This window comes from Hippichthys cyanospilos, chromosome 2, assembly GCF_059441005.1.
Source record: "Hippichthys cyanospilos isolate Australia breed blue-spotted pipefish chromosome 2, RoL_Hcya_1.0, whole genome shotgun sequence".
NCBI classification, from domain to species: domain Eukaryota; kingdom Metazoa; phylum Chordata; class Actinopteri; order Syngnathiformes; family Syngnathidae; genus Hippichthys; species Hippichthys cyanospilos.
Window position 1 is genome coordinate 34,752,853 of NC_142370.1, and position 21,483 is coordinate 34,774,335.

At 42.0% G+C, this 21,483-nt stretch overlaps 2 protein-coding genes across 3 annotated transcripts; one reads left to right on the forward strand and one right to left on the reverse strand.

Moving 5' to 3' along the window:
* Positions 1-579: 579 nt before the first annotated feature.
* Positions 580-16,836, forward strand: atp13a2 (ATPase cation transporting 13A2). 2 transcript variants are annotated; one of them, XM_088407311.1, is made up of 29 exons: positions 580-699; positions 2,578-2,646; positions 3,785-3,952; positions 4,229-4,287; positions 4,402-4,468; positions 4,880-4,959; positions 5,139-5,216; positions 5,516-5,585; positions 6,017-6,151; positions 6,235-6,301; positions 6,413-6,544; positions 7,008-7,169; positions 7,741-7,851; positions 8,025-8,071; positions 8,149-8,337; positions 8,467-8,673; positions 9,390-9,497; positions 9,630-9,786; positions 10,139-10,250; positions 10,349-10,473; positions 11,074-11,234; positions 11,916-12,008; positions 12,103-12,182; positions 12,606-12,758; positions 13,044-13,140; positions 13,753-13,976; positions 14,900-15,051; positions 15,194-15,366; positions 16,351-16,836. In XM_088407311.1, the coding sequence occupies exons 2-29, from the start codon at positions 2,644-2,646 to the stop codon at positions 16,522-16,524; spliced, it is 3,384 nt and encodes a 1,127-aa protein (XP_088263437.1). In that variant the 5' UTR covers positions 580-699; positions 2,578-2,643; the 3' UTR covers positions 16,525-16,836. The 2 variants fall into 2 exon arrangements, with proteins under 2 accessions (XP_088263437.1, XP_088263438.1); XM_088407312.1 differs by lacking the exon at positions 16,351-16,836 and having other exon boundaries at positions 14,980-15,051; positions 15,194-15,342.
* Positions 16,837-21,334, reverse strand: szrd1 (SUZ RNA binding domain containing 1). The gene is made up of 4 exons (XM_088407321.1): positions 21,168-21,334; positions 20,208-20,257; positions 19,446-19,724; positions 16,837-18,628 (listed from the first exon to the last, which is right to left on the reverse strand). Exons 1-4 carry the CDS (start codon positions 21,213-21,215, stop codon positions 18,517-18,519), a joined length of 489 nt encoding a protein of 162 aa, XP_088263447.1. The 5' UTR covers positions 21,216-21,334; the 3' UTR covers positions 16,837-18,516.
* Positions 21,335-21,483: the final 149 nt, after the last annotated feature.

Below are 21,483 nucleotides of genomic sequence, written 5' to 3' on the forward strand. Positions count from 1 at the left end.
TTTCGAAGAAGAAAATGCAATCCCAGAAGCTGTGAATCTTGCATGCAGTTGAAGTTGGAACGGTGAGAATCCGTCAATAAAAATGTGGGAGAAAGAAAATACAATAATAATGGTAACAGTGGCAAACAAATAATTGATTTAATATGTAAAGTAAAAGGTTTTGACCGGCGGTTTTAATTGTTTTTAATCATGTCCCCTTGTGAAATATTTTTTTGGAGCCAAGCACGCTCTAAACTTGACAAAAGAAAAGCTTACGACGTTTTGCAAAAGGACCCTAGCTACAACAATTCAAGTTCTTTCCTTTCATGTTTCAATTAATTTGCTCTTCATTTGAAAAGGAACGTGTGGAGTTAAAAAGCATTCACTCACAACTCACAAAGCCCCTTAGGTGTGTTCACGTACTTCCAGGGGTACCCATACCCTTGTGCAATATTACATTCAGTGATGCAATGCTAACTTGTGGAACCTGCCCATCTGGTTTTTCACAATCGTATCGTCTGGTGTATCAAAATCGAAAGAATACCTGACTTTACGTTACCTGACTTTTGAAAAACGCGTCAAACTGGACCTGGCCCTCGTCGCTTACCGTAGACGCATAATTCAAGATGACGTGTTATCTGTTTCGCTTAGGGCGGGCTAAATGGCTTAAATAAAAGTGAAACAAACACTTCCAGAACCGGAGACTCGTCCGGGGCAAACGTAAGTACAGTTTAGTTGTTTATCCAGCTGACGCGCTGCGAGAATTGCTCATACGGGAACGTTAGCACAGCCCCCGAAATGCTAACCTTACAGCTAGCAACTACATTCGTTATTTATCAGCAACTACATATTTTTATTTATCTATTTATTTATTTTTGATATGAGACTGTGCATGCGTTACCTTAGTTATTTAGTAGTCATTGTCTCTAGTAGTTTTTTTTTTTTTTTAATACTGTACAAGGTGCTACCTGAACTGTGCCTGACGTAGTATTAGTGCATCGTTCGTAAATTGTTTGTCATTTTACTGCACTGTATTGTCGAAACTTGAGCTCACTTCACGACAGCTTGGGTGTTTGTACGGCACAAAATAAAACAAAACAAAACATAAATGATCAATCAGGTATTTGGGCTAAGATTGTGGCCAGAATAGTTGACGAGCGGGACATGCAGTTCTAAAAACATAACATCCTCTGGGGACCTGTCGGGGAAAACAAGAAAAACAACAACGTAAATGCTCAAAATGTGCATCAGACTCATCTCGTATCTCGATGTATGGGTTGTGATACCGGTACGGTTCCGGGAAACGCACACTATTGAAGCAGAATGATCAGACTCAAGTGGGATTCGTTTCCATCCAATGCATTGCATCAATGCCCTTGATGAACAAAACCAATGCGTAATTAAATAATAATTTCTAAAACTAGAAATATTTGTAATGTATATCGTGAACCCATGTGTTTATTGCACTTGTTTTTTTTATTTTATTGTATCAATAGCAAGTGAAATAACCATTCTTGATATTTGTGAAATTCGTAAAAAAAAAAAAATATATATATATATATATCTATAAATGCATTTTGAGTAACCACGTCATAGGTTGTCGTATAAGGTATTCTGTATTGCAGGCATAATGCATTCATTTTTCATAAAGGCTATGATAGTCAATGTTTTAATAATAACAGTTTTAACTCTTAGATGTTAAAACATCGCAAAACAAATCAGATGCGCCAGTAAATGCAACAGTAGCTGCCATGCCCATTTAAAATTTAAAACTATGTAAAAGAATAAATTTCAGCCAATGCTATTCAGAACAAACCAAGCATGTGATCGCATTGCATAAAGCTGGGAAAGCTTTCACATGATTTCCCGCCAGTCATGTGTTGCGATTGTTGTTAGGTTTTTTTCTCTTAATTTTTTATTTATTTATGTAATTTCTTGTATTTTTTTTTTTAATTGATTCAAGCCATCTTACATAGTGATGTGCAGTCACTCGGGACTCCACCGAGGGTCAGCGCTTTGGAAGTCTTTTGTACAAACAGGAAGTGCCTCAGTAGTTGGTACTGCTATTTTCATATGCTACACAATGAGCAGCATGCTGAACTGAAACTTACTATACTGCTTAAACACGACACCTAATGGAAAAGAGACTTTTTACTTACATGTCACAAAAATAAAATCTCAATTTTCTCACTATTCTAGACAATTACGATTTTAATCAATTTTAGTGAAAGAAATAAACCCAATAAACCCCAAAAATGGTGTGGAAAATACGGTAGCCCAAATATTTACTTTTCACTACATTTACTTCCAATAATAGACAAATAAGTGGACTATCCCTTTTGAATGCCACAAATAAGTTGTTATTACCGATAAACATTTCTTTTAAACTACCAATTTAACATTCTGCCACTTTTGCAGAATCACATATTTCAGATTTTCAATTTGTAAAATGATAAATTAGTCTAATTCATTTGATTCCTTCCCCAAATGCAGTGTTGTGTTTATGCTGACGTTAAGAGTGTGTTATTATGGACTCGGTTCATGCAAATGCGAGCGACTGAGTGAAGGACCTGTTTTTTGTGTCTCGCTTTTTCGAAGGAAGCTGCTGGCTGGATTTGCCACAAGTGGCCTGCATGACTTTTGCTGCTCATTCCTGACAAACACATGGTAAGAAACAACCACTCCTCCTGTCACGGGAGGCAAATGATTTTAGGTCAGATTGTGTTTGCTCTATCTAGGGATGGGCGATATTGCCAAAAAATGAATTCTCGATTTTCTTCAAACATACTGGACATTATGATTTTAATGGAAGAAATCCACCAAACAAGCATTCATTAAAAGGTTTTGTGTATACTGTGTAAAGACAAGCAAAAATAATGAATATGGATTGAAAATCGGTTTTAACGTAAACTTAAGCATAGCTTGTGCATCACTTCCTTCAGGGGATAATCGATTTATTTTGGCATTTACAGCAATAAAAAGTTAAAATTTTGTCCATGATTCATTTGATAACTATTATCTTTCATGTACAATTAATACATTTAAAAACACAACGTCTTCCTCCTGCTAACTGAAAATGACTTGACCTGTGCTCAAGGTTCAGGAAACGACCAATCGTGGCTCACATGTAGGTCATGTGACATTCATAAGCTGAATCCTGATTGGTCGTTTGAGACTTCAGTACATGCGATGTCGTTTTCAGGCAACAAGTATCAAGTATAAACGTGTGTTTTTGAAAGCATGGGCGTGAAAAGATGTTATCAATTTAACTCACTCAATTCCAGAGAAGTAATCTTACGTTTTAAGAGTCCAGCCATTCAATTCTAGGTGCTTAAAGTTTTTTTTTTTTTGCCCCCCCAAATATTTTCTAGTGTCAGGCTAAAGGAGTGTATAAAAATGATCGGTACTCAAAGAGTTAATATTTATGTTTTACTGCCTAAAATTAATACATAAGGTAAATATAGATATAAATGTATATTTTTAAGTACATTGCACTACCAATCCAATCTGTCGACATTAAACTTTTACAAATGATGTAGTTAGAACCTATTGTAAACATGTCTTGGATTCTAGCACCCTCCCACAATTAAAATCATCTTCGAATCTTCAGTTTTTAAAGTGTAGAATTAACCACATTCGTTTAATTAATCGCTCAGGCCTAGCTACGTCAAGGTTTAATCATCCATTTCAATATGTCAAATGTACATTTTTGTATGTCGGCACACTACATGATCCAAATTAAATGTTGATTGCATTCTGCCGCCGTCTTATCGTTTCTGTGTGTGTTTACTTTGCTCCTGGCCAGAATGCCCAGGGTTACAAGTGGGTCCGGTGGCGGGCATGGCTTTGCCACCTGATGTCCGTGCTGTCCCTGGGCGCTCTCCCGATTGTGTTTCACTGGCGCCCCCGGCTCGCTCTTCTGGCACGCTGCCGTCCCTGTCCTCTGTGCCTGGCCGATTTTCTGCTGATACGAGTGAGCGCAAGCATGCCGTCTCTTTTCTTTTGATTCTCTGAAGAGCCACAAGGAGAATAATAGAAAATAATTCCGATACAAGAAGAAGCTCTCCAATGATTTTTGTTGTTTTATTCATTTCTGTTAGCTTGGAGACTAACCTTTTTTACGCTATAATCTGCAATCGTTTTTAGTTCATATTATCTTTGTGGCCCTTTACCAGTCTGTAGCCTCGTGGTTGAGCACTGCTGGTTTGAATATAAATATTTAAATATTTGCGTTGTTATTTTCCTACAGGATAGTTGCGGCCTTTACCATGTGGTGGAGGTGCTCACAGAAGAGATTGAGGAGGGCAGGTACATTTTTGAAAACTTTTATATGTTCGTACAACATTTTATGCATCCGAGGGAAAAAAAAAAAAAAGCAAAACACTACCATTTACCTTGTGCTTCTCTCCCTCTCTGTAATAGTTTAGAATTATTGGGCGATCCAGATGTTGGAGAATGGAGGGACACAGTTCAGCTTTACAAGGAGAAGGTGAAAGACAAGTTGTTTTAATTTTTTTTGTTTTTATTAGTGATCAACTTTTAAAAAAAACATGAGATGAATTAAAAACAGTAAATAATTGGTTTCATTCATCTACCGTATTTTTCACACAATAAGCTGCAACTTTTTTCTCATGATTTGAGGTTGATTGTCCAGTGCGGCTTATCCGTTGTTTATTTATTTTTTGCTAGTCGCCTTGTGACAATCTACCGGTAAAGCAAATGTGTGTATCTGTTCAATGTGTGAATTTATGGAACCGCTATGAAATATATAATATAATATATAATGTATAAATTAAATAAGATCTTATACAAAATGTATGTAAATTAAATGGACACTCCTATTTTTTAATGCTTAACACCTGGAGTGCTCCTCAATCGTGTCCTTTTTTTTTTTTTACAGGAGACACTTCTGCGCTACTACCTGTTTGAAGGCCTTCGCTACATATGGTTGGACAAGAAGGCAGCGTTTTGTCTTGTCAGGTAAGGTTTTAGGAGCTTTAATAAACTGAAGGCAGCGTTTTGTCTTGTCAGGTAAGGTTTTAGGAGCTTTAATAAACTGAAAGCAGCTTCTGAGCGGTATTATGCCTCACAAATGTTTGGCTTCAATACTGTAATACAGCCATCCATTTTTTTTTTTTTTTTTTTCATCTTGACTGTAGTGTCCTCAATGAGGATTGGAGCTGCAAAGACCTTCATAGCTTCAAAAATGGTTTGAGCCACCTTGAGCAGAACCTGAGGTTAGCACGACAATATTGTTGAGTGTCTGACATGTTTGCTTCACAACTTCATTTGGCAGTATCTTAAAAATTGTGTTTCTGAAAAGTGGGGCCACCGCTCAGTCAATCGCTGGTTTTTGTCGACTTCAGTGGTTCTCGAGAGGGTATTTGAAGACACTATGCGAATCTTTTGTAGATGTAATGTGTGCAAAGCAAAATGCCCCTGAGTTGTTGAAGTAAAATACCAGCTGCAGGCGTGAGTCACCCTCTCAACATTTGCAACCTTTGTTTTGTTGCTGTCACTCTTTCCCGTCCGACAGGAGACAAGTGTATGGGCCCAACCTAATTGATGTGCCTGTCAAGTCTTATTTCAAACTATTAATTGAGGAGGTGAGATGAATGTATTTGACTCCATTTGTATTTTCCATGATATAAAAGATGTCCATAATGTCTCTTTTCAATGAAAACACTTTATTACGACAAAGGCAGTTATCTAAATATTTTAACTACATTTATTTGAATAATTGTTTCATGAAGATTTTCTGCACATTAAAATTTCAAATACTCTGATGGAGAGGAACGGATTGACTGATCCTTTACAAAATGGCTACTTCTCAAGAAAAGGCACAATGCGTACTGTTTATTGAGGCAAAATCAGATCTTCAGACGAAACAAAACTACAGAACAAAGTAATGGAAGGACGCAAAGTAAATAAATCGTAAAATAAAATAGTAACTGCCTGTAAATTTGATACCCCCAAAATACATTTCTTTGATGGTTTACTCCCTGTATGTTGATGAAAAATGTATCTTTTCCCTCAGGTCCTAAACCCCTTCTATGTCTTCCAGTTATTCACCATCGTCCTATGGACGGTGGATGAATATTACTACTACTCAACGAGTATATTTTTAATCTCTCTTATCTCAATCAGTATCTCACTTTATGAGATCCGCAAGGTGAGACTTTGGCCTTGATTTACACTGATTTTGTTGAGTGACATCAATGTATAAAAACGAAAGCTTCTTTATCTATCCCGCAGCAAAGCGTCGTTCTTCACAACATGGCCCGCTTGGTCACTAATGTCACCGTGATAAGAACATCTGGAGGTATTTGTTTTTTCTTACACATTCTCCCAGTTTGACTTCATGCCACATTTCTGGTCATTTCGTTTGAGTTCTGTGTACCATCAATGCGTTTTTGTTTTTCTCTTATCTCAGAGCAGGAGAATATTAGTTCAGTGGAGCTGGTGCCTGGCGACTGCATTTTTTTACCCAAGGATGGTCTGCTGTTGCCTTGTGATGCTGCTCTGCTGGCAGGGGAGTGTCTGATCAATGAGGGCATGTTGACAGGTCAGCGCACTTTAGCAAATAGATCATCCGTGCCTTCTGGTGTTGCGCACACAACACTAACAAGCACCTGAAATTGTTTTTTTGACCCCCTCTAGACACTTAAGGTACCCTTGCACTATATATGGCCACATTCATTGGGAAAAATAACCCACAAGGGGGAGCTGACAGAGAATTTTGTAAAAACAAGAAGAGAATTGTGCACTGTCTTTGTAGCGGCCCCCTTGTCTTGTAGGGGCCATTTTTGTGTCCAGACGTCTTTTCGAAGGTGAATAGTTTACAATTGAGGAAATGGAGTTTGGCTGAGGCTAGAGTTAGGCAATCCGTTGCGATGGGGAGGCTCTAGAAAAAAAAAAAAAAAAATGCCAGGGGTGTCCAATCTACGGCTTGGGGGGCATTTGCGGCCCGTCATCCACATTTTTGCGGCCTGAAAATACAGTGCTTAATAACTGCCTCCTGTGTTCAGGTGAAAGTGTCCCAGTACTGAAAACTCCCCTGCTGGAATCTGAGAGAAAATATAGCTCGGACGCTGAACGCAAACACACGCTTTTCTGCGGCACGCAACTCATCCGGGCCAGAGGAGCGGGGACCCCCGATGCCGGTGCTGTCGCCGTTGTTACAGGCACCGGTAAGTAAAGTTTCCATGGTGCCTTGTATTCCAGTTAGAATGAAACAAGTAACATGACGGAAAGAAAATGCTCCATAAAAACTCAATCTTGGGCTGGGCGATGACGCCCAAAAATAAAATCTTTTTGATTGATCCGATTTAAAGGGTGGATTCATTCAAACAGTAAATCATGTGCAAATGGTCAAACAATAAAAATGTGTACTTTAATATTTCCATGTAAACTTACCATTCATAGCTTGTGCAAAAAAAAAAACAACAACAAAAAAACACAACTACTGTATTCATAGCCTGTGCGTAACTTCCTTAAATGCTACGTTTGAGCAATAAATAATAAGGATGAGCTGATGTTTTTTTTCATTTTAACAAATAGAAGAAGCCATTTATTTTCATTGCACTCTGTACAACAAGAATCTATTGGCGCCGTCCCTGGGGAAAAACAACATGTTTATCTTAGTCACTATTGGGTTAGGGTTAGGGTTAGACACACAGTGTCTTTAGTCAAATGTCCATCCTTAGTTTCCATCGTGTGTAGAAGTACGTAGTTGACGCAATTGTTGTGTGTCATCTGCAGGCTTTTTTACTGCGAAAGGGAACTTGGTCAGCTCCATTTTGTACCCACAGCCCACCAACTTTCGCTTCTACCGAGATGCTGCAAAATTCCTGGTCATCTTGGGCGTTTTTGGTAGGTCGAGTTTTTAACAGCAACATTGCACCGTGTCGGTCTGACCCCCCTCCCCCCGTCCTTGACGCGCCAAGATTTAAACATCTTGTAGATAGGATAAGGGCCATCACTAAGTATTTATCAACCACTTTCTGATTAAATCCCTGGTTCTCTTTTTTTTCTTCTATCTACAGCTTTTTTGGGGACCATTTATTGCTTCGTTATCCTCTCACAATATGAAGTAAGTTTGCACTCCGGGAAATTAAATCTGGAAATCTTTTGACATCCCAACCGATTCAAGTCTCTGTATGTGCGAAGATGAGCTGGTTCGAGGTGGTGGTTCGGGTTTTGGATATTATCACCATTGTGGTACCCCCGGCCTTACCGGCCGCCATCACTATCGGCACCATCTATGCCCAGCACAGACTAAAGAAGCAAGGCATCTTCTGCATCAGTCCGCCACGCATCAACGTCTGTGGCAAGGTTTCGCTCTTCTGTTTTGACAAGGTGAGGACCTCCTTTGTTCTGTTACCCTTATTTCCCCCAATTAATCGCATTGTAAAGTCCACTAGATGACACCCTACATGTGCCCCTGCATTTTTTTTTTTTTTTTTTTGTATTCATTTAAATCTCCAGACAGGAACCCTGACAGAGGAAGGTCTGGACGTATGGGGAGTAACGGCGGGGGGATCTTCGGGTTTTTCCGACCTGGTCTCCGATCTGAGACTTCTTCCGCCGGGGCCATTGCTCTCATGCCTGGCTTGCTGTCACACTCTGGCCCTGTTGCAGGGGCATCCCATTGGAGACCCCCTGGAGCTAAAAATGTTTAAATCCACCGGTTGGGTAAGAGCAAAAAAAAAAAAAAAAGGAAGAAAAGCATATTTATAGTGATGGGAAAATGAAGCACTTGTGATGCTTTTTAGCTCAACTTCATGGCACTCTTGGTTTATAGATGGAGGGGAAACTACAATCAATTTCCAGTAAACTAGTCCAGGGGTGTCAAACATATGGTCCGTGGGCCCACAAATGGTATGAATCCGGCCTGGGGACGGTTTTGTTACGTAAAGTATCATGAGCTGAATTTTTTGAACGAAAAACTTGAAATGGTATTCGCCATTGTTATTACTATTTTAAAAGACAAAATTTCTCATCCATGGAACTGAAAGAGTTTTAATTGTAATGTTACTGTTTATGATTAATAGTGACGTGCTTGCACTATTTTAGACAGTATTAAAAAAAAAAAGATAATACATTTCAAGTTAAAGAAATATTGTCCTTGGTTTTATTGGTCCGGCCCACTTGGAAATAATGGTTTTCCTCTAAAACAAGTTTGACACCCCTGCACCAGCCTTTATATTTAGAGGAGTAAAACAAAAATATATATTCGTATATACAGTGTGTATATCTATCACAAGTGGTTCTTCAAAATGGTTCACATGATTTTGGCATTGATCTTACAATGTATTTGTGACTGTAAACGCCGTTAAATGTCTAAAGAAGAATATTGTTTGCAAAACCTGTGTCTACATCTCTAAAAGCAACATGGTGTTTCTTTCAAGACCCTCCAGGAATCAGCGGAAGACGGCGGTGTGCTGGATGCAGAATTTGGAGGGCACCGAGTTTCAGCTGTAATGAGACCTCCAATGCCGCTTCCTTTTCATGCAACTGTAAGCCGCTCTCATGTTTCATCAAGCAATAACCTCTGTATATACAACATTTTCTTTATAATTCAACTTTGTAAACCGTTGAATTGTTGCACTCATTGATAACTTTTCCCTGTGCCTTCATTTGTCTTTCAGTCCACAAGTGAGCCGGTAGCAATCGTACGGCGGTTTCCCTTCTCTTCGGCTCTGCAGAGGATGAGTGTGGTGACGGTGGCCTGCGGGGGGCGCTCCGCTCTAGCTTTCATGAAAGGCTCCCCGGAGATGGTGGCCAGCCTCTGCCGTCAAGAAACGGGTCAGACATTGGTGATTGTGCTGTGATGATGGCAAAAAAGCGTCTACCGGCAACTGCCCAAAAATGATGACTCGCCACAAGTCCTGCTCGCCTACCAGCTCCAGACGCAGATATGCTGATAGGAATGTCCTGATCACGTGATTTTGTTAACTGTGTCAGAAATGTCATTTTTAGCTGACAGGAATTGCGCGGAAAAGTTCACCGTTGTAAGAACATTTCCATCCATCCATTTTCTTTGCGTCGGCAGATCCTCCGTGTCCGCTGACTCGGACTCGAACGCAAAAACGCGATGGGGACATTCCGGTTTTCATTTTCGATGATCTTATCAATCGTGAATGCGTTGTGATTACAGTGCCGCCGCAGTTCTCCAAGAAACTATGCAGCTTTTCCAGCGAAGGTCTCCGAGTTCTTGCTCTTAGTTATAAACCCGTGAACCTAAGCGCCGATCCAAGCGCCACCGAACGGTGAGGTCCTGGCTCGACCGCTCACGGAATTCTGTTTATACGTAAATACCGGGACGGAGACGACAGGGCAAACTGTCTGCGGGCATCTTTATCCACAGAGGGGAGGTAGAGAAAGACATGTACTTCTTGGGCCTGCTGATGATGAAGAACTTGGTGAAGCCGGAGAGCGCCGACGTCATACGTACCTTGAGGATGGCCGAGCTCCGAACTGTCATGGTCACAGGTGGGAGACGCTTCTCGGCAATGTGGTCCTTCACCATTAGCGTAGTGATGGGAAAACTGAAGGCCCAGCAACCGCTTGTGATATTTTTGGAAACTTCTAGGATGGTTTTATTTGTTTGAAGCGTGAGGTGACGCACAGGAAAACAGCTTTGTTTTTGTGCTGTGCACTGTAATTGCACCTCTATGGCACCAGGTGGTGCTGTTGCACTCATAGTCAATGTATGCAGGGGTTAGGAGCTTTAAATGGCTGTCAGCCTTTTTATTCATAAATGTATTTATTTATTCTTTTTTTGTCTGCATCAAATGACTCAGTTGTTCAAAAATGTTTCTAGTTGAAATGCTATACATTTTTTATTTCAAGAATTTTTAAGCATTTTTTTTCAGATTTTTAAAATGAATGTATAAACCGTACTGTTTAAACTCTTATAAACGGTTCATTTAAATGGCTTATTTCTTTTGGTAATGTTGAAAAGGCTACAATTTCCTCATCCAATTTCCGTACGTTTTCTCTTTCCTTGCAAAAAATAGTGGAGAAGCACTGTTGTTTTTGTGTTTTGTTATTCACGAGGCGTTCCCAAAGGCTCAATCTTTCATCTCACAGGCGACAACATCCTAACCGCAGTCAACGTTGCCCAAAGCTGCGGAATGGTGAGGCCCGACGAGGGGCTGATCTTTGTGGAAGCCGCGGCCCGCGCGGCTCAAAGCGCAGCCACCCTGAGGTTCGCCCTCAAGGATCAAGACGACACAATCGTCACGGCCCAGGTCCATCCCATGCAAATATCATTTAAGTGCACTTTATGTTGGGATTTACAGTATTTGCTTGTATATTAGGTAGCTTTTTTTCTTGTAAATGATCCTTTTCGTTTACGTTCATGTACGTGTGTTTTCTCAGGTTCGGTCGCCTTTACAGGGCTGACGTTGACATAAGGCTCATTTCACCGATGCGACTTGGGTTCTGTTGTCACTGCATCTAGCGTAAATTAGCTGCAAGCTAGCTGTGCTTGCGTGCTCCATTTAGAAGTAAATGTGCGTACTTTGATTTTGACAATCGTGACGCAGTTGCTGTTGCTACTGATCACTTTTGAACAAACCAGGCTGACTGAAATGTGTTGTTTTTGGTCTTCTGTTTTTGTAATTGTTTTTCAACCACGCTAAGAACAAAAGTATTGTTATGTGACTACTAGATATTCAATTCAAATCGCTGATAGGTGAGTTTTTATATTCTAGTGATGGGAAAAGGAAACCTCATGAAGCACTGTGATACTTTTGAGCTCCTCTAGGTGGAATTATTTCTCTTAAAATGCAATGGAATTATAATACATTTCTGTTGCACTAGCTCTTATTTTTAAACCAAGAGCACCATCTAGAGGAGGAAAAAAAAACACATGACAAGTGTTTCATGAGGCTTCATTTTCCCGTTACGAATATATTCTCTCCGCTCAGGGTCTCTACCAGGAAGATTTTGGTTATCACCTGGCTATTAATGGCACTTCATTTGCTGCCCTCTGCGACCACTTCCCCGAGCAGCTGCCAAAGGTAATGAAAACATGCTCTCCATTGTTCTCAGCTACCTTACAAAGTCATTTCGGTCCTTTTTTAAGTGTCATGTTGTAATGATGCCGTCACACAGGTTTTGATGCGAACGACAGTCTTCGCGCGGATGGCTCCTGACCAGAAAACGCAATTGGTCAAAGAGTTACAGAAACTCAAGTGAGTGCACGCACAGGAACGCATCTTGTCTTATATTGTATTCCTAAAAAATTATGCTGTGTCATTATAAAAAAATATTAGAGCTCTCACTATTGAATACTTTCAGGATCCATTTTTTTATTATCTTAAAATATTTTTATTAAAACGAATAGATAAAATTTCATTTTGCATTATTGTATCGCAATTTTTTTTCCATGGTTACTGTTTATCAACCAATTACTTTAAGTTTTATTCAGTACTGTTAAGTGAAAAAAATATTTGGAGAATATTATCACTTACTTGTTGAATAATTTTGATAGCTTACATTTTCTTTTTTCAATCCAGTAATGCAGTTTATTGGAACAAACGTAAAACATGCGTGTGGATTCTCAACATTCTCGATTCGGTTCTCTCATTTTCCACCGCGCTATTTTTTCACCAAAGCTACCGGGTGGGCATGTGCGGAGATGGCGCCAACGACTGCGGCGCCTTGAGAGCCGCCGACGTCGGGGTGTCCTTGTCGGAGGCGGAGGCTTCCATCGCTTCGCCTTTCACCTCCAAGACGGAAAACGTCAGCTGTGTGCCGCTGCTCATCAGGTGAGGAATCGCATTCATGCAATATGGCCAGATGTTGCGGCGCAGTGCAGTGTGCGCGTGTGGAGAGGGGGCGGGGTTTATGTCTGGTTTGGTTGATTTCTTCCATCAAAGTAGTAATCATCCGAAATGATTGAACAAAATCAAGATTTTTTTTTCAGTAAATAGACGCATCCGCTAGCCATGGAATTTGCCCAAAATGGCTGACCTTTTTCAGGTTTTACTCCTTCAGATCTATGCATTTGTCGGCAAATGCGCTTGACTTCTGACTGGTTGTGGTCCCTGCAGAGAAGGCCGATGTTCTCTGGTCACCGCCTTCAGCCTCTTCCGATACATGGCCGTGTACAGCATGATCCAGTTTTGCTCTGTGCTCATCCTCTACACAGTGAGTCCACCAGCGAACACGCAAAACAGCAAAATGACAATACGGACGATCCTCCACGTACGAACGAGTTATGTTCGTTAGCTGAATTTGTTCGTGTTGTTAGTAATAAAAACCAGCTGAAAAAAAGAACGTCAATCAGAAAAAAACACTGTGTTGTTTAGTACAGTGGGCCCCCGAGATTAGTCCCTTCCGCAGATGGAAGCGAAACAACACAGATACAGCCAACCCCCTAGGGTCATGACAGTTGTTTTTGTCGCATATCCGGGAAAAAGTCATACAGAGGGGATGAAAAACTCACTGTTCCAGGTCGCAACATGAAAATAACGTAAATCGGGGACGTTGTAACACGGGGGTCCACTGTATATTGCGAATTGCAGGATTAAAATTGTTAAGTTGCTACGCCATACTCCCCGGAGGAACTTCAAAAATAAAAGGTACCACGGCCGTTCACGCCATACACTTCTCGCTACGGTACAATTTATTTTGAAGCAACGACCGGCGTCTCGGAACATTTCCCGCTTATCTCCGATTGTCCGTACGTACGGCAGAGGAGCGTCCGTAACACTTGAGAGGACGGTTCCGTATAACGCGGACATGTGAAAACCTGTCCAGGTGAGCACCAATCTGGCTGACCTGCAGTTCCTGTTTGTCGACGTGGGGCTGGTGACCCTGCTGGCCATCGTGATGGGGAAAGGCGGCCCCGGTGACAAATTGAGCCCCTGCCGCCCTCCGGCCAACCTGCTGGCCCTGCCTGTCCTCGGCAGCCTCTTCGTCCACGTTTGCGTCATCGTCCTGGCTCAGCTGTCCGCGCTCTTCGTCACTATCTCGCAGGATTGGTCAGTGCAAAGTCCGCAACTTGTACGTGGAGATTATGGGCCGAAAAGCAAGTCTTGGTTTTCGCCGATCATGCGAAGAAAATTGTATTTATATATCTTTAAAACGATGACTTTGACTTAATCTGTTAGCCTTTTTCAATTCTGTCTAAAATAGTGCAACCACGACATCTCTATTAATCATAAAACAATTTCAAATTTTTCATTTGTTGAAAAAAAAAAAAAATCAGCTCATTTTTATACTTAACAAAATCATTTCGCGGGCCGGATTCAACCCGTTGGTGGGCCAGAACCAGCCCGATGGCCATATGTTTGACACCAGTGTGTCAATTTAAAAAAAATTTTTTTTAGTGTATTTCTGCTTTATAATTTGTATTTTAGTAAATGTACAGCACTTTGGTTAACCCTTTGAGGTTTAAATGTGCTTTATAAATAAACTTTGACTTTTTCGAGGAAAAAGATCCTGTGGAAAATATTCAGATAAATATCATGAATTGTGATTTAACATCAGTTTTAATGCCAGATTAATATTTATGAGTCGCTTCATTTATTTTGTCATTTTTAGCAGTAAAAAGTTAATATTTTGTCTATAATCTATTTGATAACATTTTTTTTTTTTTCACATCCAATTGACACCTTTAAAATATCTTTTTTTTCTGCTCGCCATTGACTGAAAACGACATCAACGGCGCTCAAGGCTCGGGTAACGCCCAATCATGGCTCACCTGTTGGTCACGTGACATTTATAAGATAAAAGCCAATCAGTTTACCTGAGCCTTCATTTTCATTCAACAGTGAGAAATTGTTTTAAAAAATTGTACATAAAAAATACTCAGCAATCAAACATTGACTCCCACTGACGTGAATTTACGTGATATTTTTCTTAAAAATCACGTCCATCTTGATGGAGATTTTTTTCCCCTCAGGTATGTTCCCCTCAATTCCACGGTGTTTGGGATTAGCAATTTACCCAACATGGAGAACACCAGCGTGTTTTCCCTGTCAGGTTTCCAGTACATCTTCATGGCCGCGGTGGTCACTAAGGGTCACCCGCACAAGAAGCTTCTCTACCACAACGGTAAAAGACGTTGACCTTTCTTCTCGCTTGAACCCGTTCACCGCCGTTGACGGCTATAGACGTCAAACTCAGTGGGGTGGCGGCGAATGAGTTTCATCGTCCACTATTCTTTTTGAAAACTCTTCTCCTTTTTCCCTTGCAGTGATTTTTCTGTGTTTGCTCCTCGCCCTGTTTGCCGCGATGACTTATTTGGTGTTGTATCCCGGACCTTTCTTCATCAAGGCAATGCAGCTCTATGACTTCACAGACCTGAATTTCAAGATGCTGCTCGTTGCCATGGCCGCTCTCAATTTCCTCATTTGTTTTGTGGTGGAGGTGAGTGTCGCCAGGGACGTCGAAGCACTGCCTTTCTTCATTTCGTTTTCGCGCCAATTAACGATTTATTCAGACTGTGTAGGCACAAAGTGAATCAATTTAATGATGATCAAAGTAACCGACAACTATTTTTAATAATCGAGTGATGGGGCGACATCTATAGGACGTGTTTGGTGTGACAGGACACAAAAAGAGACTCGCTGTCGGTTTCGGGAAGGTAAAAACAGGAAACGTAAATATAGCGCGGCCTTCCAGATTAAAAGCACACATTTTCAAAGGAAGATATAATCAAACATAAAAAATTAAAGTGCTTGAAGAATTCTTGACTCAAATCAAAATAAATGTCATCTTACTGCCCCTGTGTTGTGAGCGAGGATGGGCTAGAACTTTGGGTCAGTCTGCTAGTTCTTTTCTTGAAACCAAGAAGGTAACAGCCTTTTGTCAACACCAACACCACCAAAAACGAAATTACGGAACGGAAAATGTACCATTAATTCATGTATTACAAAAAGCAATTGAGAAAAAAATGTTTTAATACGCTTTTATGCTAAATAGAATTGTATTCAATTATTTGTTCAATCGATGGAATATATCAAATATATTCGAGTGTCAGCACTACTGCATAGTAAAGAATATGTACTTTTATCGTGAAACTACTACCACTAGACTTCCTTAAGTACAAGTAACAGTCTTTAAAAACAAAACACATGCCTATGTAGTGTCACTCTACTAACAACCCCTCCTGACGCTTAGAGATATGAAAATCAACCATCATACTTCATATAAATGACTTTCCTGTTGACCACAGCTTTGCTGCCACCTTGTGGCAATTTAGAATAGAAACAAACCAGTGATCTTCTCAAAAATTGGCCACAGAAAAAATAGAATTATTTGCCAAAAGGCAACGTATAATGGGGTCTCTTTGGCTCCTTTTGTTCTATTTTCACCCGACTGACAAAGTATCACTTTCTCTTTCTTTTCCAGATTCTGGTCGATGTCGGGATCTTGAACTATCTTCGCTGCCTCTGCCCGAAGCGTTCGTCCAAGAAAAAGTTCAAACACCTCAACTCACTCCTTTGCGACCCCTGCGTCCCGTCATGGCCGCCCTTGAACCAAACACTGTACTCCTCGGACTACACAGGCATTGCCGTGAACTAACGACGGAGCAAACGAAGCTTCGTGAAGCGCTTGTGCCATTTAATTTTTTTTTTACTCCTCTGGCTGGTGGGTTTGAAGATAAAGGCTAGTGCAATGGACTTTTTAACATTTCTACAGCGTATTTAATGCTAGCACCACCTAGAGGAGCTAAGAAGTATCACAAGTGCTTCATGAAGCTTCATTTTCTCATCGTGACTGTGATCTTACAGTAGAGAATACCAAAGTTAACAAATTTTTTTGCTTATATGACATCACTGGGGCATGTGTAGTAATATTGTTTTCTTGATGTGAATGAAGCACTTTTTTTGCAAATCAGTTTATGAAATCTTTTATTTACAGGCTGTTTATTGGCAGGGACGCCTTCCGCACTATGGCGAGGCATTCCGTAGGCTTTTTTCACTCCCATTGTCCACTTGCTCGCACCCCAGGAAGTAAAGGAAGGGTTACAGGCGGATTTGGACTTTTCCGTCGATGGCTTGTACCACGAAATATGGCTTTCTTGAAATCTACGTGAAGAAAAACCGAAAGGTGGGCGGGGTTGATGAAACATCATTCCTTGGCTAACTGCCGACTCGCTTCCTGCTCTTGAAATCATGTTTGCATAATACACCCTCCTCATTCACAGCGGTGTCAATTAAGAGTTCCAGCAGTGACCTTTTGCATAAAGCGTCACGTAAACATTTCAGCTGCCGTGCTGGCGTGAGTTCATGTCAAAAAAAAAAGAAAAAAATGCTATATAATGGATTTGTTCTGGAGCCGTTTGGGGGAAGAAAAAAAAAATCTGTGTTTTGCTCTGGAAAAGGCCAAGCTGGGGGGGAGGGGTCACGCTTTACAAAATAAGTTGGGATCACCTGATTTTCATCTTTGTTCTCGGGTTAAAATTAGCGATGGGAAAACAAAGCCTCACGAAGCACTCGCGATACATTCATCTACTAGACCAGGGGTGTCAAACTCATTCTTATCGAGGGCCACGTTGCAGTTACGGTTTCTGTCAGGGGGCCGAGATGACTGTGATCAAATACATTTTGGGTGTATTTGTTACACTTCCGACTAGTTTTGAAATCAGAGAGAGGGTGAGGGCAAAAAGCGCTTGCTTTTCCCCCCAAACAATTTCAAATTGACTTACAAATGTGATATTTTGACCGGAAACGGGCATTTCGCGGGCCACGTGAAATGATGCGGCGGGCAGGATCTGGCCCCCGGGCCTTGAGTTTGACACCTGTGTACTAGACGGTGATCTTGGTTCACTTCACAGATAAAGGAGATTTATTCGATTTTCACTGTATCTTTGAAGTGAGAGCGCCTCCCGGAGGAGCTGAAAAGAATCACAAGCGCTTCATGGGGCTTCTATTTCTCACGACCAGTTAAAAATACTGCTGACACCGATGCTGTTTTTTTATATTTAAAACGCAGAAAAGCTACTTTGAAAGTGAGCGTCGGGCCCACTCCACCTCAGGCGCTTACTTTTAAACATGGAGATGTGATAGTCCCGGGAAAACCGGCGGCAAAAACAAAACGGCGCCAGTAAAGCTACGTGGCAAGATCACGAGACGATGAAAGGAAGGCCACGTTTCGCACGATATCTCAAGGGCTGTGCAAGCAAGTCCTCTAAACAATGGATTCATGTTCACTACTGGGGGCGGAGGAAGCTGAAGGTAAAAAGTTGGTGAGCCAACATGAAAGATTTTTAAAAAAGCACAACTATAAAGTGACGTCTTGACTATTATTGCTGGGGGGTGGCCCTCACCGCACTTCCTCTTTGCTCGGAGAGGCGGCGTGAGATGTTCCATATAAAGGGATGCTCACAGTGAGGACAGGCGTTCATAGTCACAGTGTCAAAACCAAAGTAGGGCTTGGGGGCAGGGGGGGGCGGCCCACCCCACTGGGAAGACAGTTTGGAGCAACGTAGTGTTGTCTGCTCCCCCCACAAAAAAAAAAAAACACCCGAAAAAAAAAAAGCTCCCTCTCCCTCCAATGGCCCCGAAGTCCAATTTATCTGTGCTGTCGGAACCCCTGGGTACCGTCTGGGCTGGTTGGCTGTCGGACCGCATGATTATTGGATCTGGTATCCTCAGAAGGCAATGTAGAGTTGATGCGACTGGCCCTGCAAGAAAAACGCACAATCTTTGCTAACATTACAGCGCTTGGGGAGAAGAAAAATCGGTGTGTGTATAGATATATATTTTTTGATTATTATTCTCTTTTGTTTTTACATTATTGCCAGTGTTGGTGCGTCTTATTCACTGTAACGTAGAAAATACCAGAATTTCCCCTCCAAATTAATTATATTTTATATATATATACATATATATATAAATATATTATTGTTATATTATATTTGGGGAATTACGGTATGTATTTAAAAACACAATTTGCTAAGCAGTTTTGTGAATCATTGGTTATTGAAGGAATTTTCCGATTTTGTGGAGCAGCATTTTTTTTTAAATAAAATAATGACCTTTATTATTATTTACATTATTACAGTTAATGTTTGAAGCGCCGATGCAATCGTTCCGCACGAGTAGGAAATGTCCGGCTGCATTTGAACGCACCATACGGCGTGTCAGCTACCGGAGTCTTGGATGCGACAAGATAATCTGAACGCAATTAGGGAAAACCTCGAAATAAAAGCCCGGTAAGGCTTTTGCGACGACATCCATGTATTATTTGGAGCGTACTGTGAAGTTGGCCAAGACAACACACACGGCGGCATGTTATATTTTTGCGGCGCTTGAAACGAGGACCCCAACTTGACCTCCGAAAGCCACGGCGATCGTTTCCGTACGGATCACGCCTTAAGCCTAACGAGCGCCGGCACTCTCGAACGCAAACAAAGTGTCGTCCAAAAATCATCCGGCGCCAACGACGAACATTTGAGTCTCAGTTCGGCGAGCCCGTTTGCCTTCTTAATGGACACCAACCTCTCGGCGGCGCCGTTCTTATCCTGGGCCGTCTCCTCAGGACAGGCGCTCCCCAAAATTCTCTTGCGGGCCTCGGCGTATTCAGCCTCGCGCTGCGCCAGGGACTTGACTTGCGGCGTGGGTCTGTTCTGGTTCAGGCGGGACCCCAGCGACCCGTTGTTCGCCGGACGCTTCAAGATGCGGATCTGTGGAGGCGGCGCCGCCGGCAGCGAGTCGTCCTGGATGACCATGGCCGTCCTCAGTGGCGAGCGGGAAGAACAATGGTGGTTGATTGACTCTCTGGATATGACAAATAAGTCAAATGTGTCAAACTAACAACATGGCTGCCAATACCGTTGGAAAATTGTGAAGCTATTGTCATTTTTTTTTTACTCTTCTAGATAGCGCTCTTGTTTTAACAATAAAGACTAGGGCAATAGAAATCGATTACATTCCACTACATCTTAAAACCAAGAGTGCCCCCTAGAGGAGCTAAAGAGCATCACAAATGCTTCATGAGGCTTCATTTTCTCATCACTACCACAAGAAAAAAAAATCCAGGGTGTCACAATGAGGGGCAGCATGCACAGTTAGGCCTTAATGAAATAATATGATTTTGTTTTGTAAATTGAACTTTAAATTCACAAAATGTCCCCATATTGTTGAGTGGCCAGAATGACAAAGCCATGTAGCCATGTAGCGCCACCCCTGCGCTAAACACACGCAATTAAGATTTTTTTTTTATGTTTGACACAATTTCCACAAATAGTTTAATCATCTCACTTTTCTCTCTGGCTGATTCTTAGTCTTTCCTCTAACCGCTTTTCCATGTCCTGTGGGAGAAAAACGCAAAGGTGAATTAAAGGAAACAAATTAATCTAATGGCAGGAAGTAAGAAAAAAAAAGTATGTGAAAGGTGTTGCGCAAGTCTTGCGGTGGGAGGAAAACAGTGTTGAGTTACAAGCTATTTATACATTAGTTAGACCGGGACAGCTGCTCGGCTCGCTAACGTTAACCACAATAAGCCATCATTTGGCATGGAGTTGTCTTACTTTTAGATGACAACCGTAATATGTGGCGATTATTGACGTACGGCGATGGCTAGCTACTTCCGGCAAGCGGCGCCTTCTCGGGCCGCGTTGTGTGACGTCATCGGCAGGCGCTAAGCTAACTTGGGACAACAAACTTGTTCGTAAGGGACCGTCGTTAAATGGCTAACTTGGCCGCGTCCCAAACCGGACCGCTTACATGAAGCTATTTGGCAAGTAAAAGCTAATGCCAAAGTGTTGAGGTGGCCGTCGCGAAAAGTTGGAACGCGGCCGAATCTTGTGGAGGTCGTGTTAATTTAAATGGGGAACTTTCGTTTATTGCGTGTACAACAAATGTGTAAACCGGCGTTTCACTATTTTCCGTACCAGCCGTATAGCAGCGTTAGCATTAGCCAAAGCAGAAAAAACTGAAACTTTATTAAGAAATGCGCTCACACGAAACACGGGCCTCCTCGAAAGGGCTCACAAAATCAAGTCGTTCGAAAATAACCTATCGATTTTAACGAGTGCGTTTGGCTAGCAACGAGCTAACGCCAAGTTAGCTGGCTAACTTTGCCGATGCTAACGCGCTAGCGCGAGCCACATTGTTGGCCCGCGGGACTCGGAAGGACTTTCGCAAGTATGTCTCGCGACGACGCCGAATTCGAGTCGCCGGCGTCCAATCGGGCGTCGGTGTCGCCCCGTGTCGCTTTACCCCGTTATCGGCGGCTTCCTCCCAACTTTCCGCCACCTCCTCATCCATGTTTCATGTTGCAGGAGTAGACACGCTGCTCGGCGGCGGCGGCGGCGGCTGCTGCGCTCACAGCCGGGTCCGCCTCCGCCCGCATTCGCGTCACGTCAGCGTGACGGCTTCCCCCGCGGCGGCCTGCGCAAACGCCCCCACCCCCCACCCGCTTCCCCCTCCCCACCGCCGATTGTCCGGGATGCGCGGTGGTCCTCGGTTTACGAACGGTAACAGACGTTTGGGGATTCGCGACGTTGGGGGGCGGGCGTTTCTTCATCATCTGGGG

Excerpts from the sequence above, each read along its gene's own strand:
- atp13a2 (XM_088407311.1), top strand. Across the intron at positions 6,545-7,007 it reads CAATGAGGGCATGTTGACAG|GTGAAAGTGTCCCAGTACTG; the intron begins GTCAGCGCACTT and ends TCCTGTGTTCAG. Across the intron at positions 9,787-10,138 it reads CCTCTGCCGTCAAGAAACGG|TGCCGCCGCAGTTCTCCAAG; the intron begins GTCAGACATTGG and ends TTGTGATTACAG.
- szrd1 (XM_088407321.1), bottom strand. The coding sequence starts at position 21,215 with ATGGATGAGGAGGTGGCGGAAAGTTGGGAGGAAGCCGCCGATAACGGG. Across the intron at positions 20,258-21,167 it reads AGGAAGCCGCCGATAACGGG|GACATGGAAAAGCGGTTAGA; the intron begins GTAAAGCGACAC and ends TTTCTCCCACAG. Across the intron at positions 18,629-19,445 it reads AAGAACGGCGCCGCCGAGAG|GGCCAGTCGCATCAACTCTA; the intron begins GTTGGTGTCCAT and ends TTTTTCTTGCAG.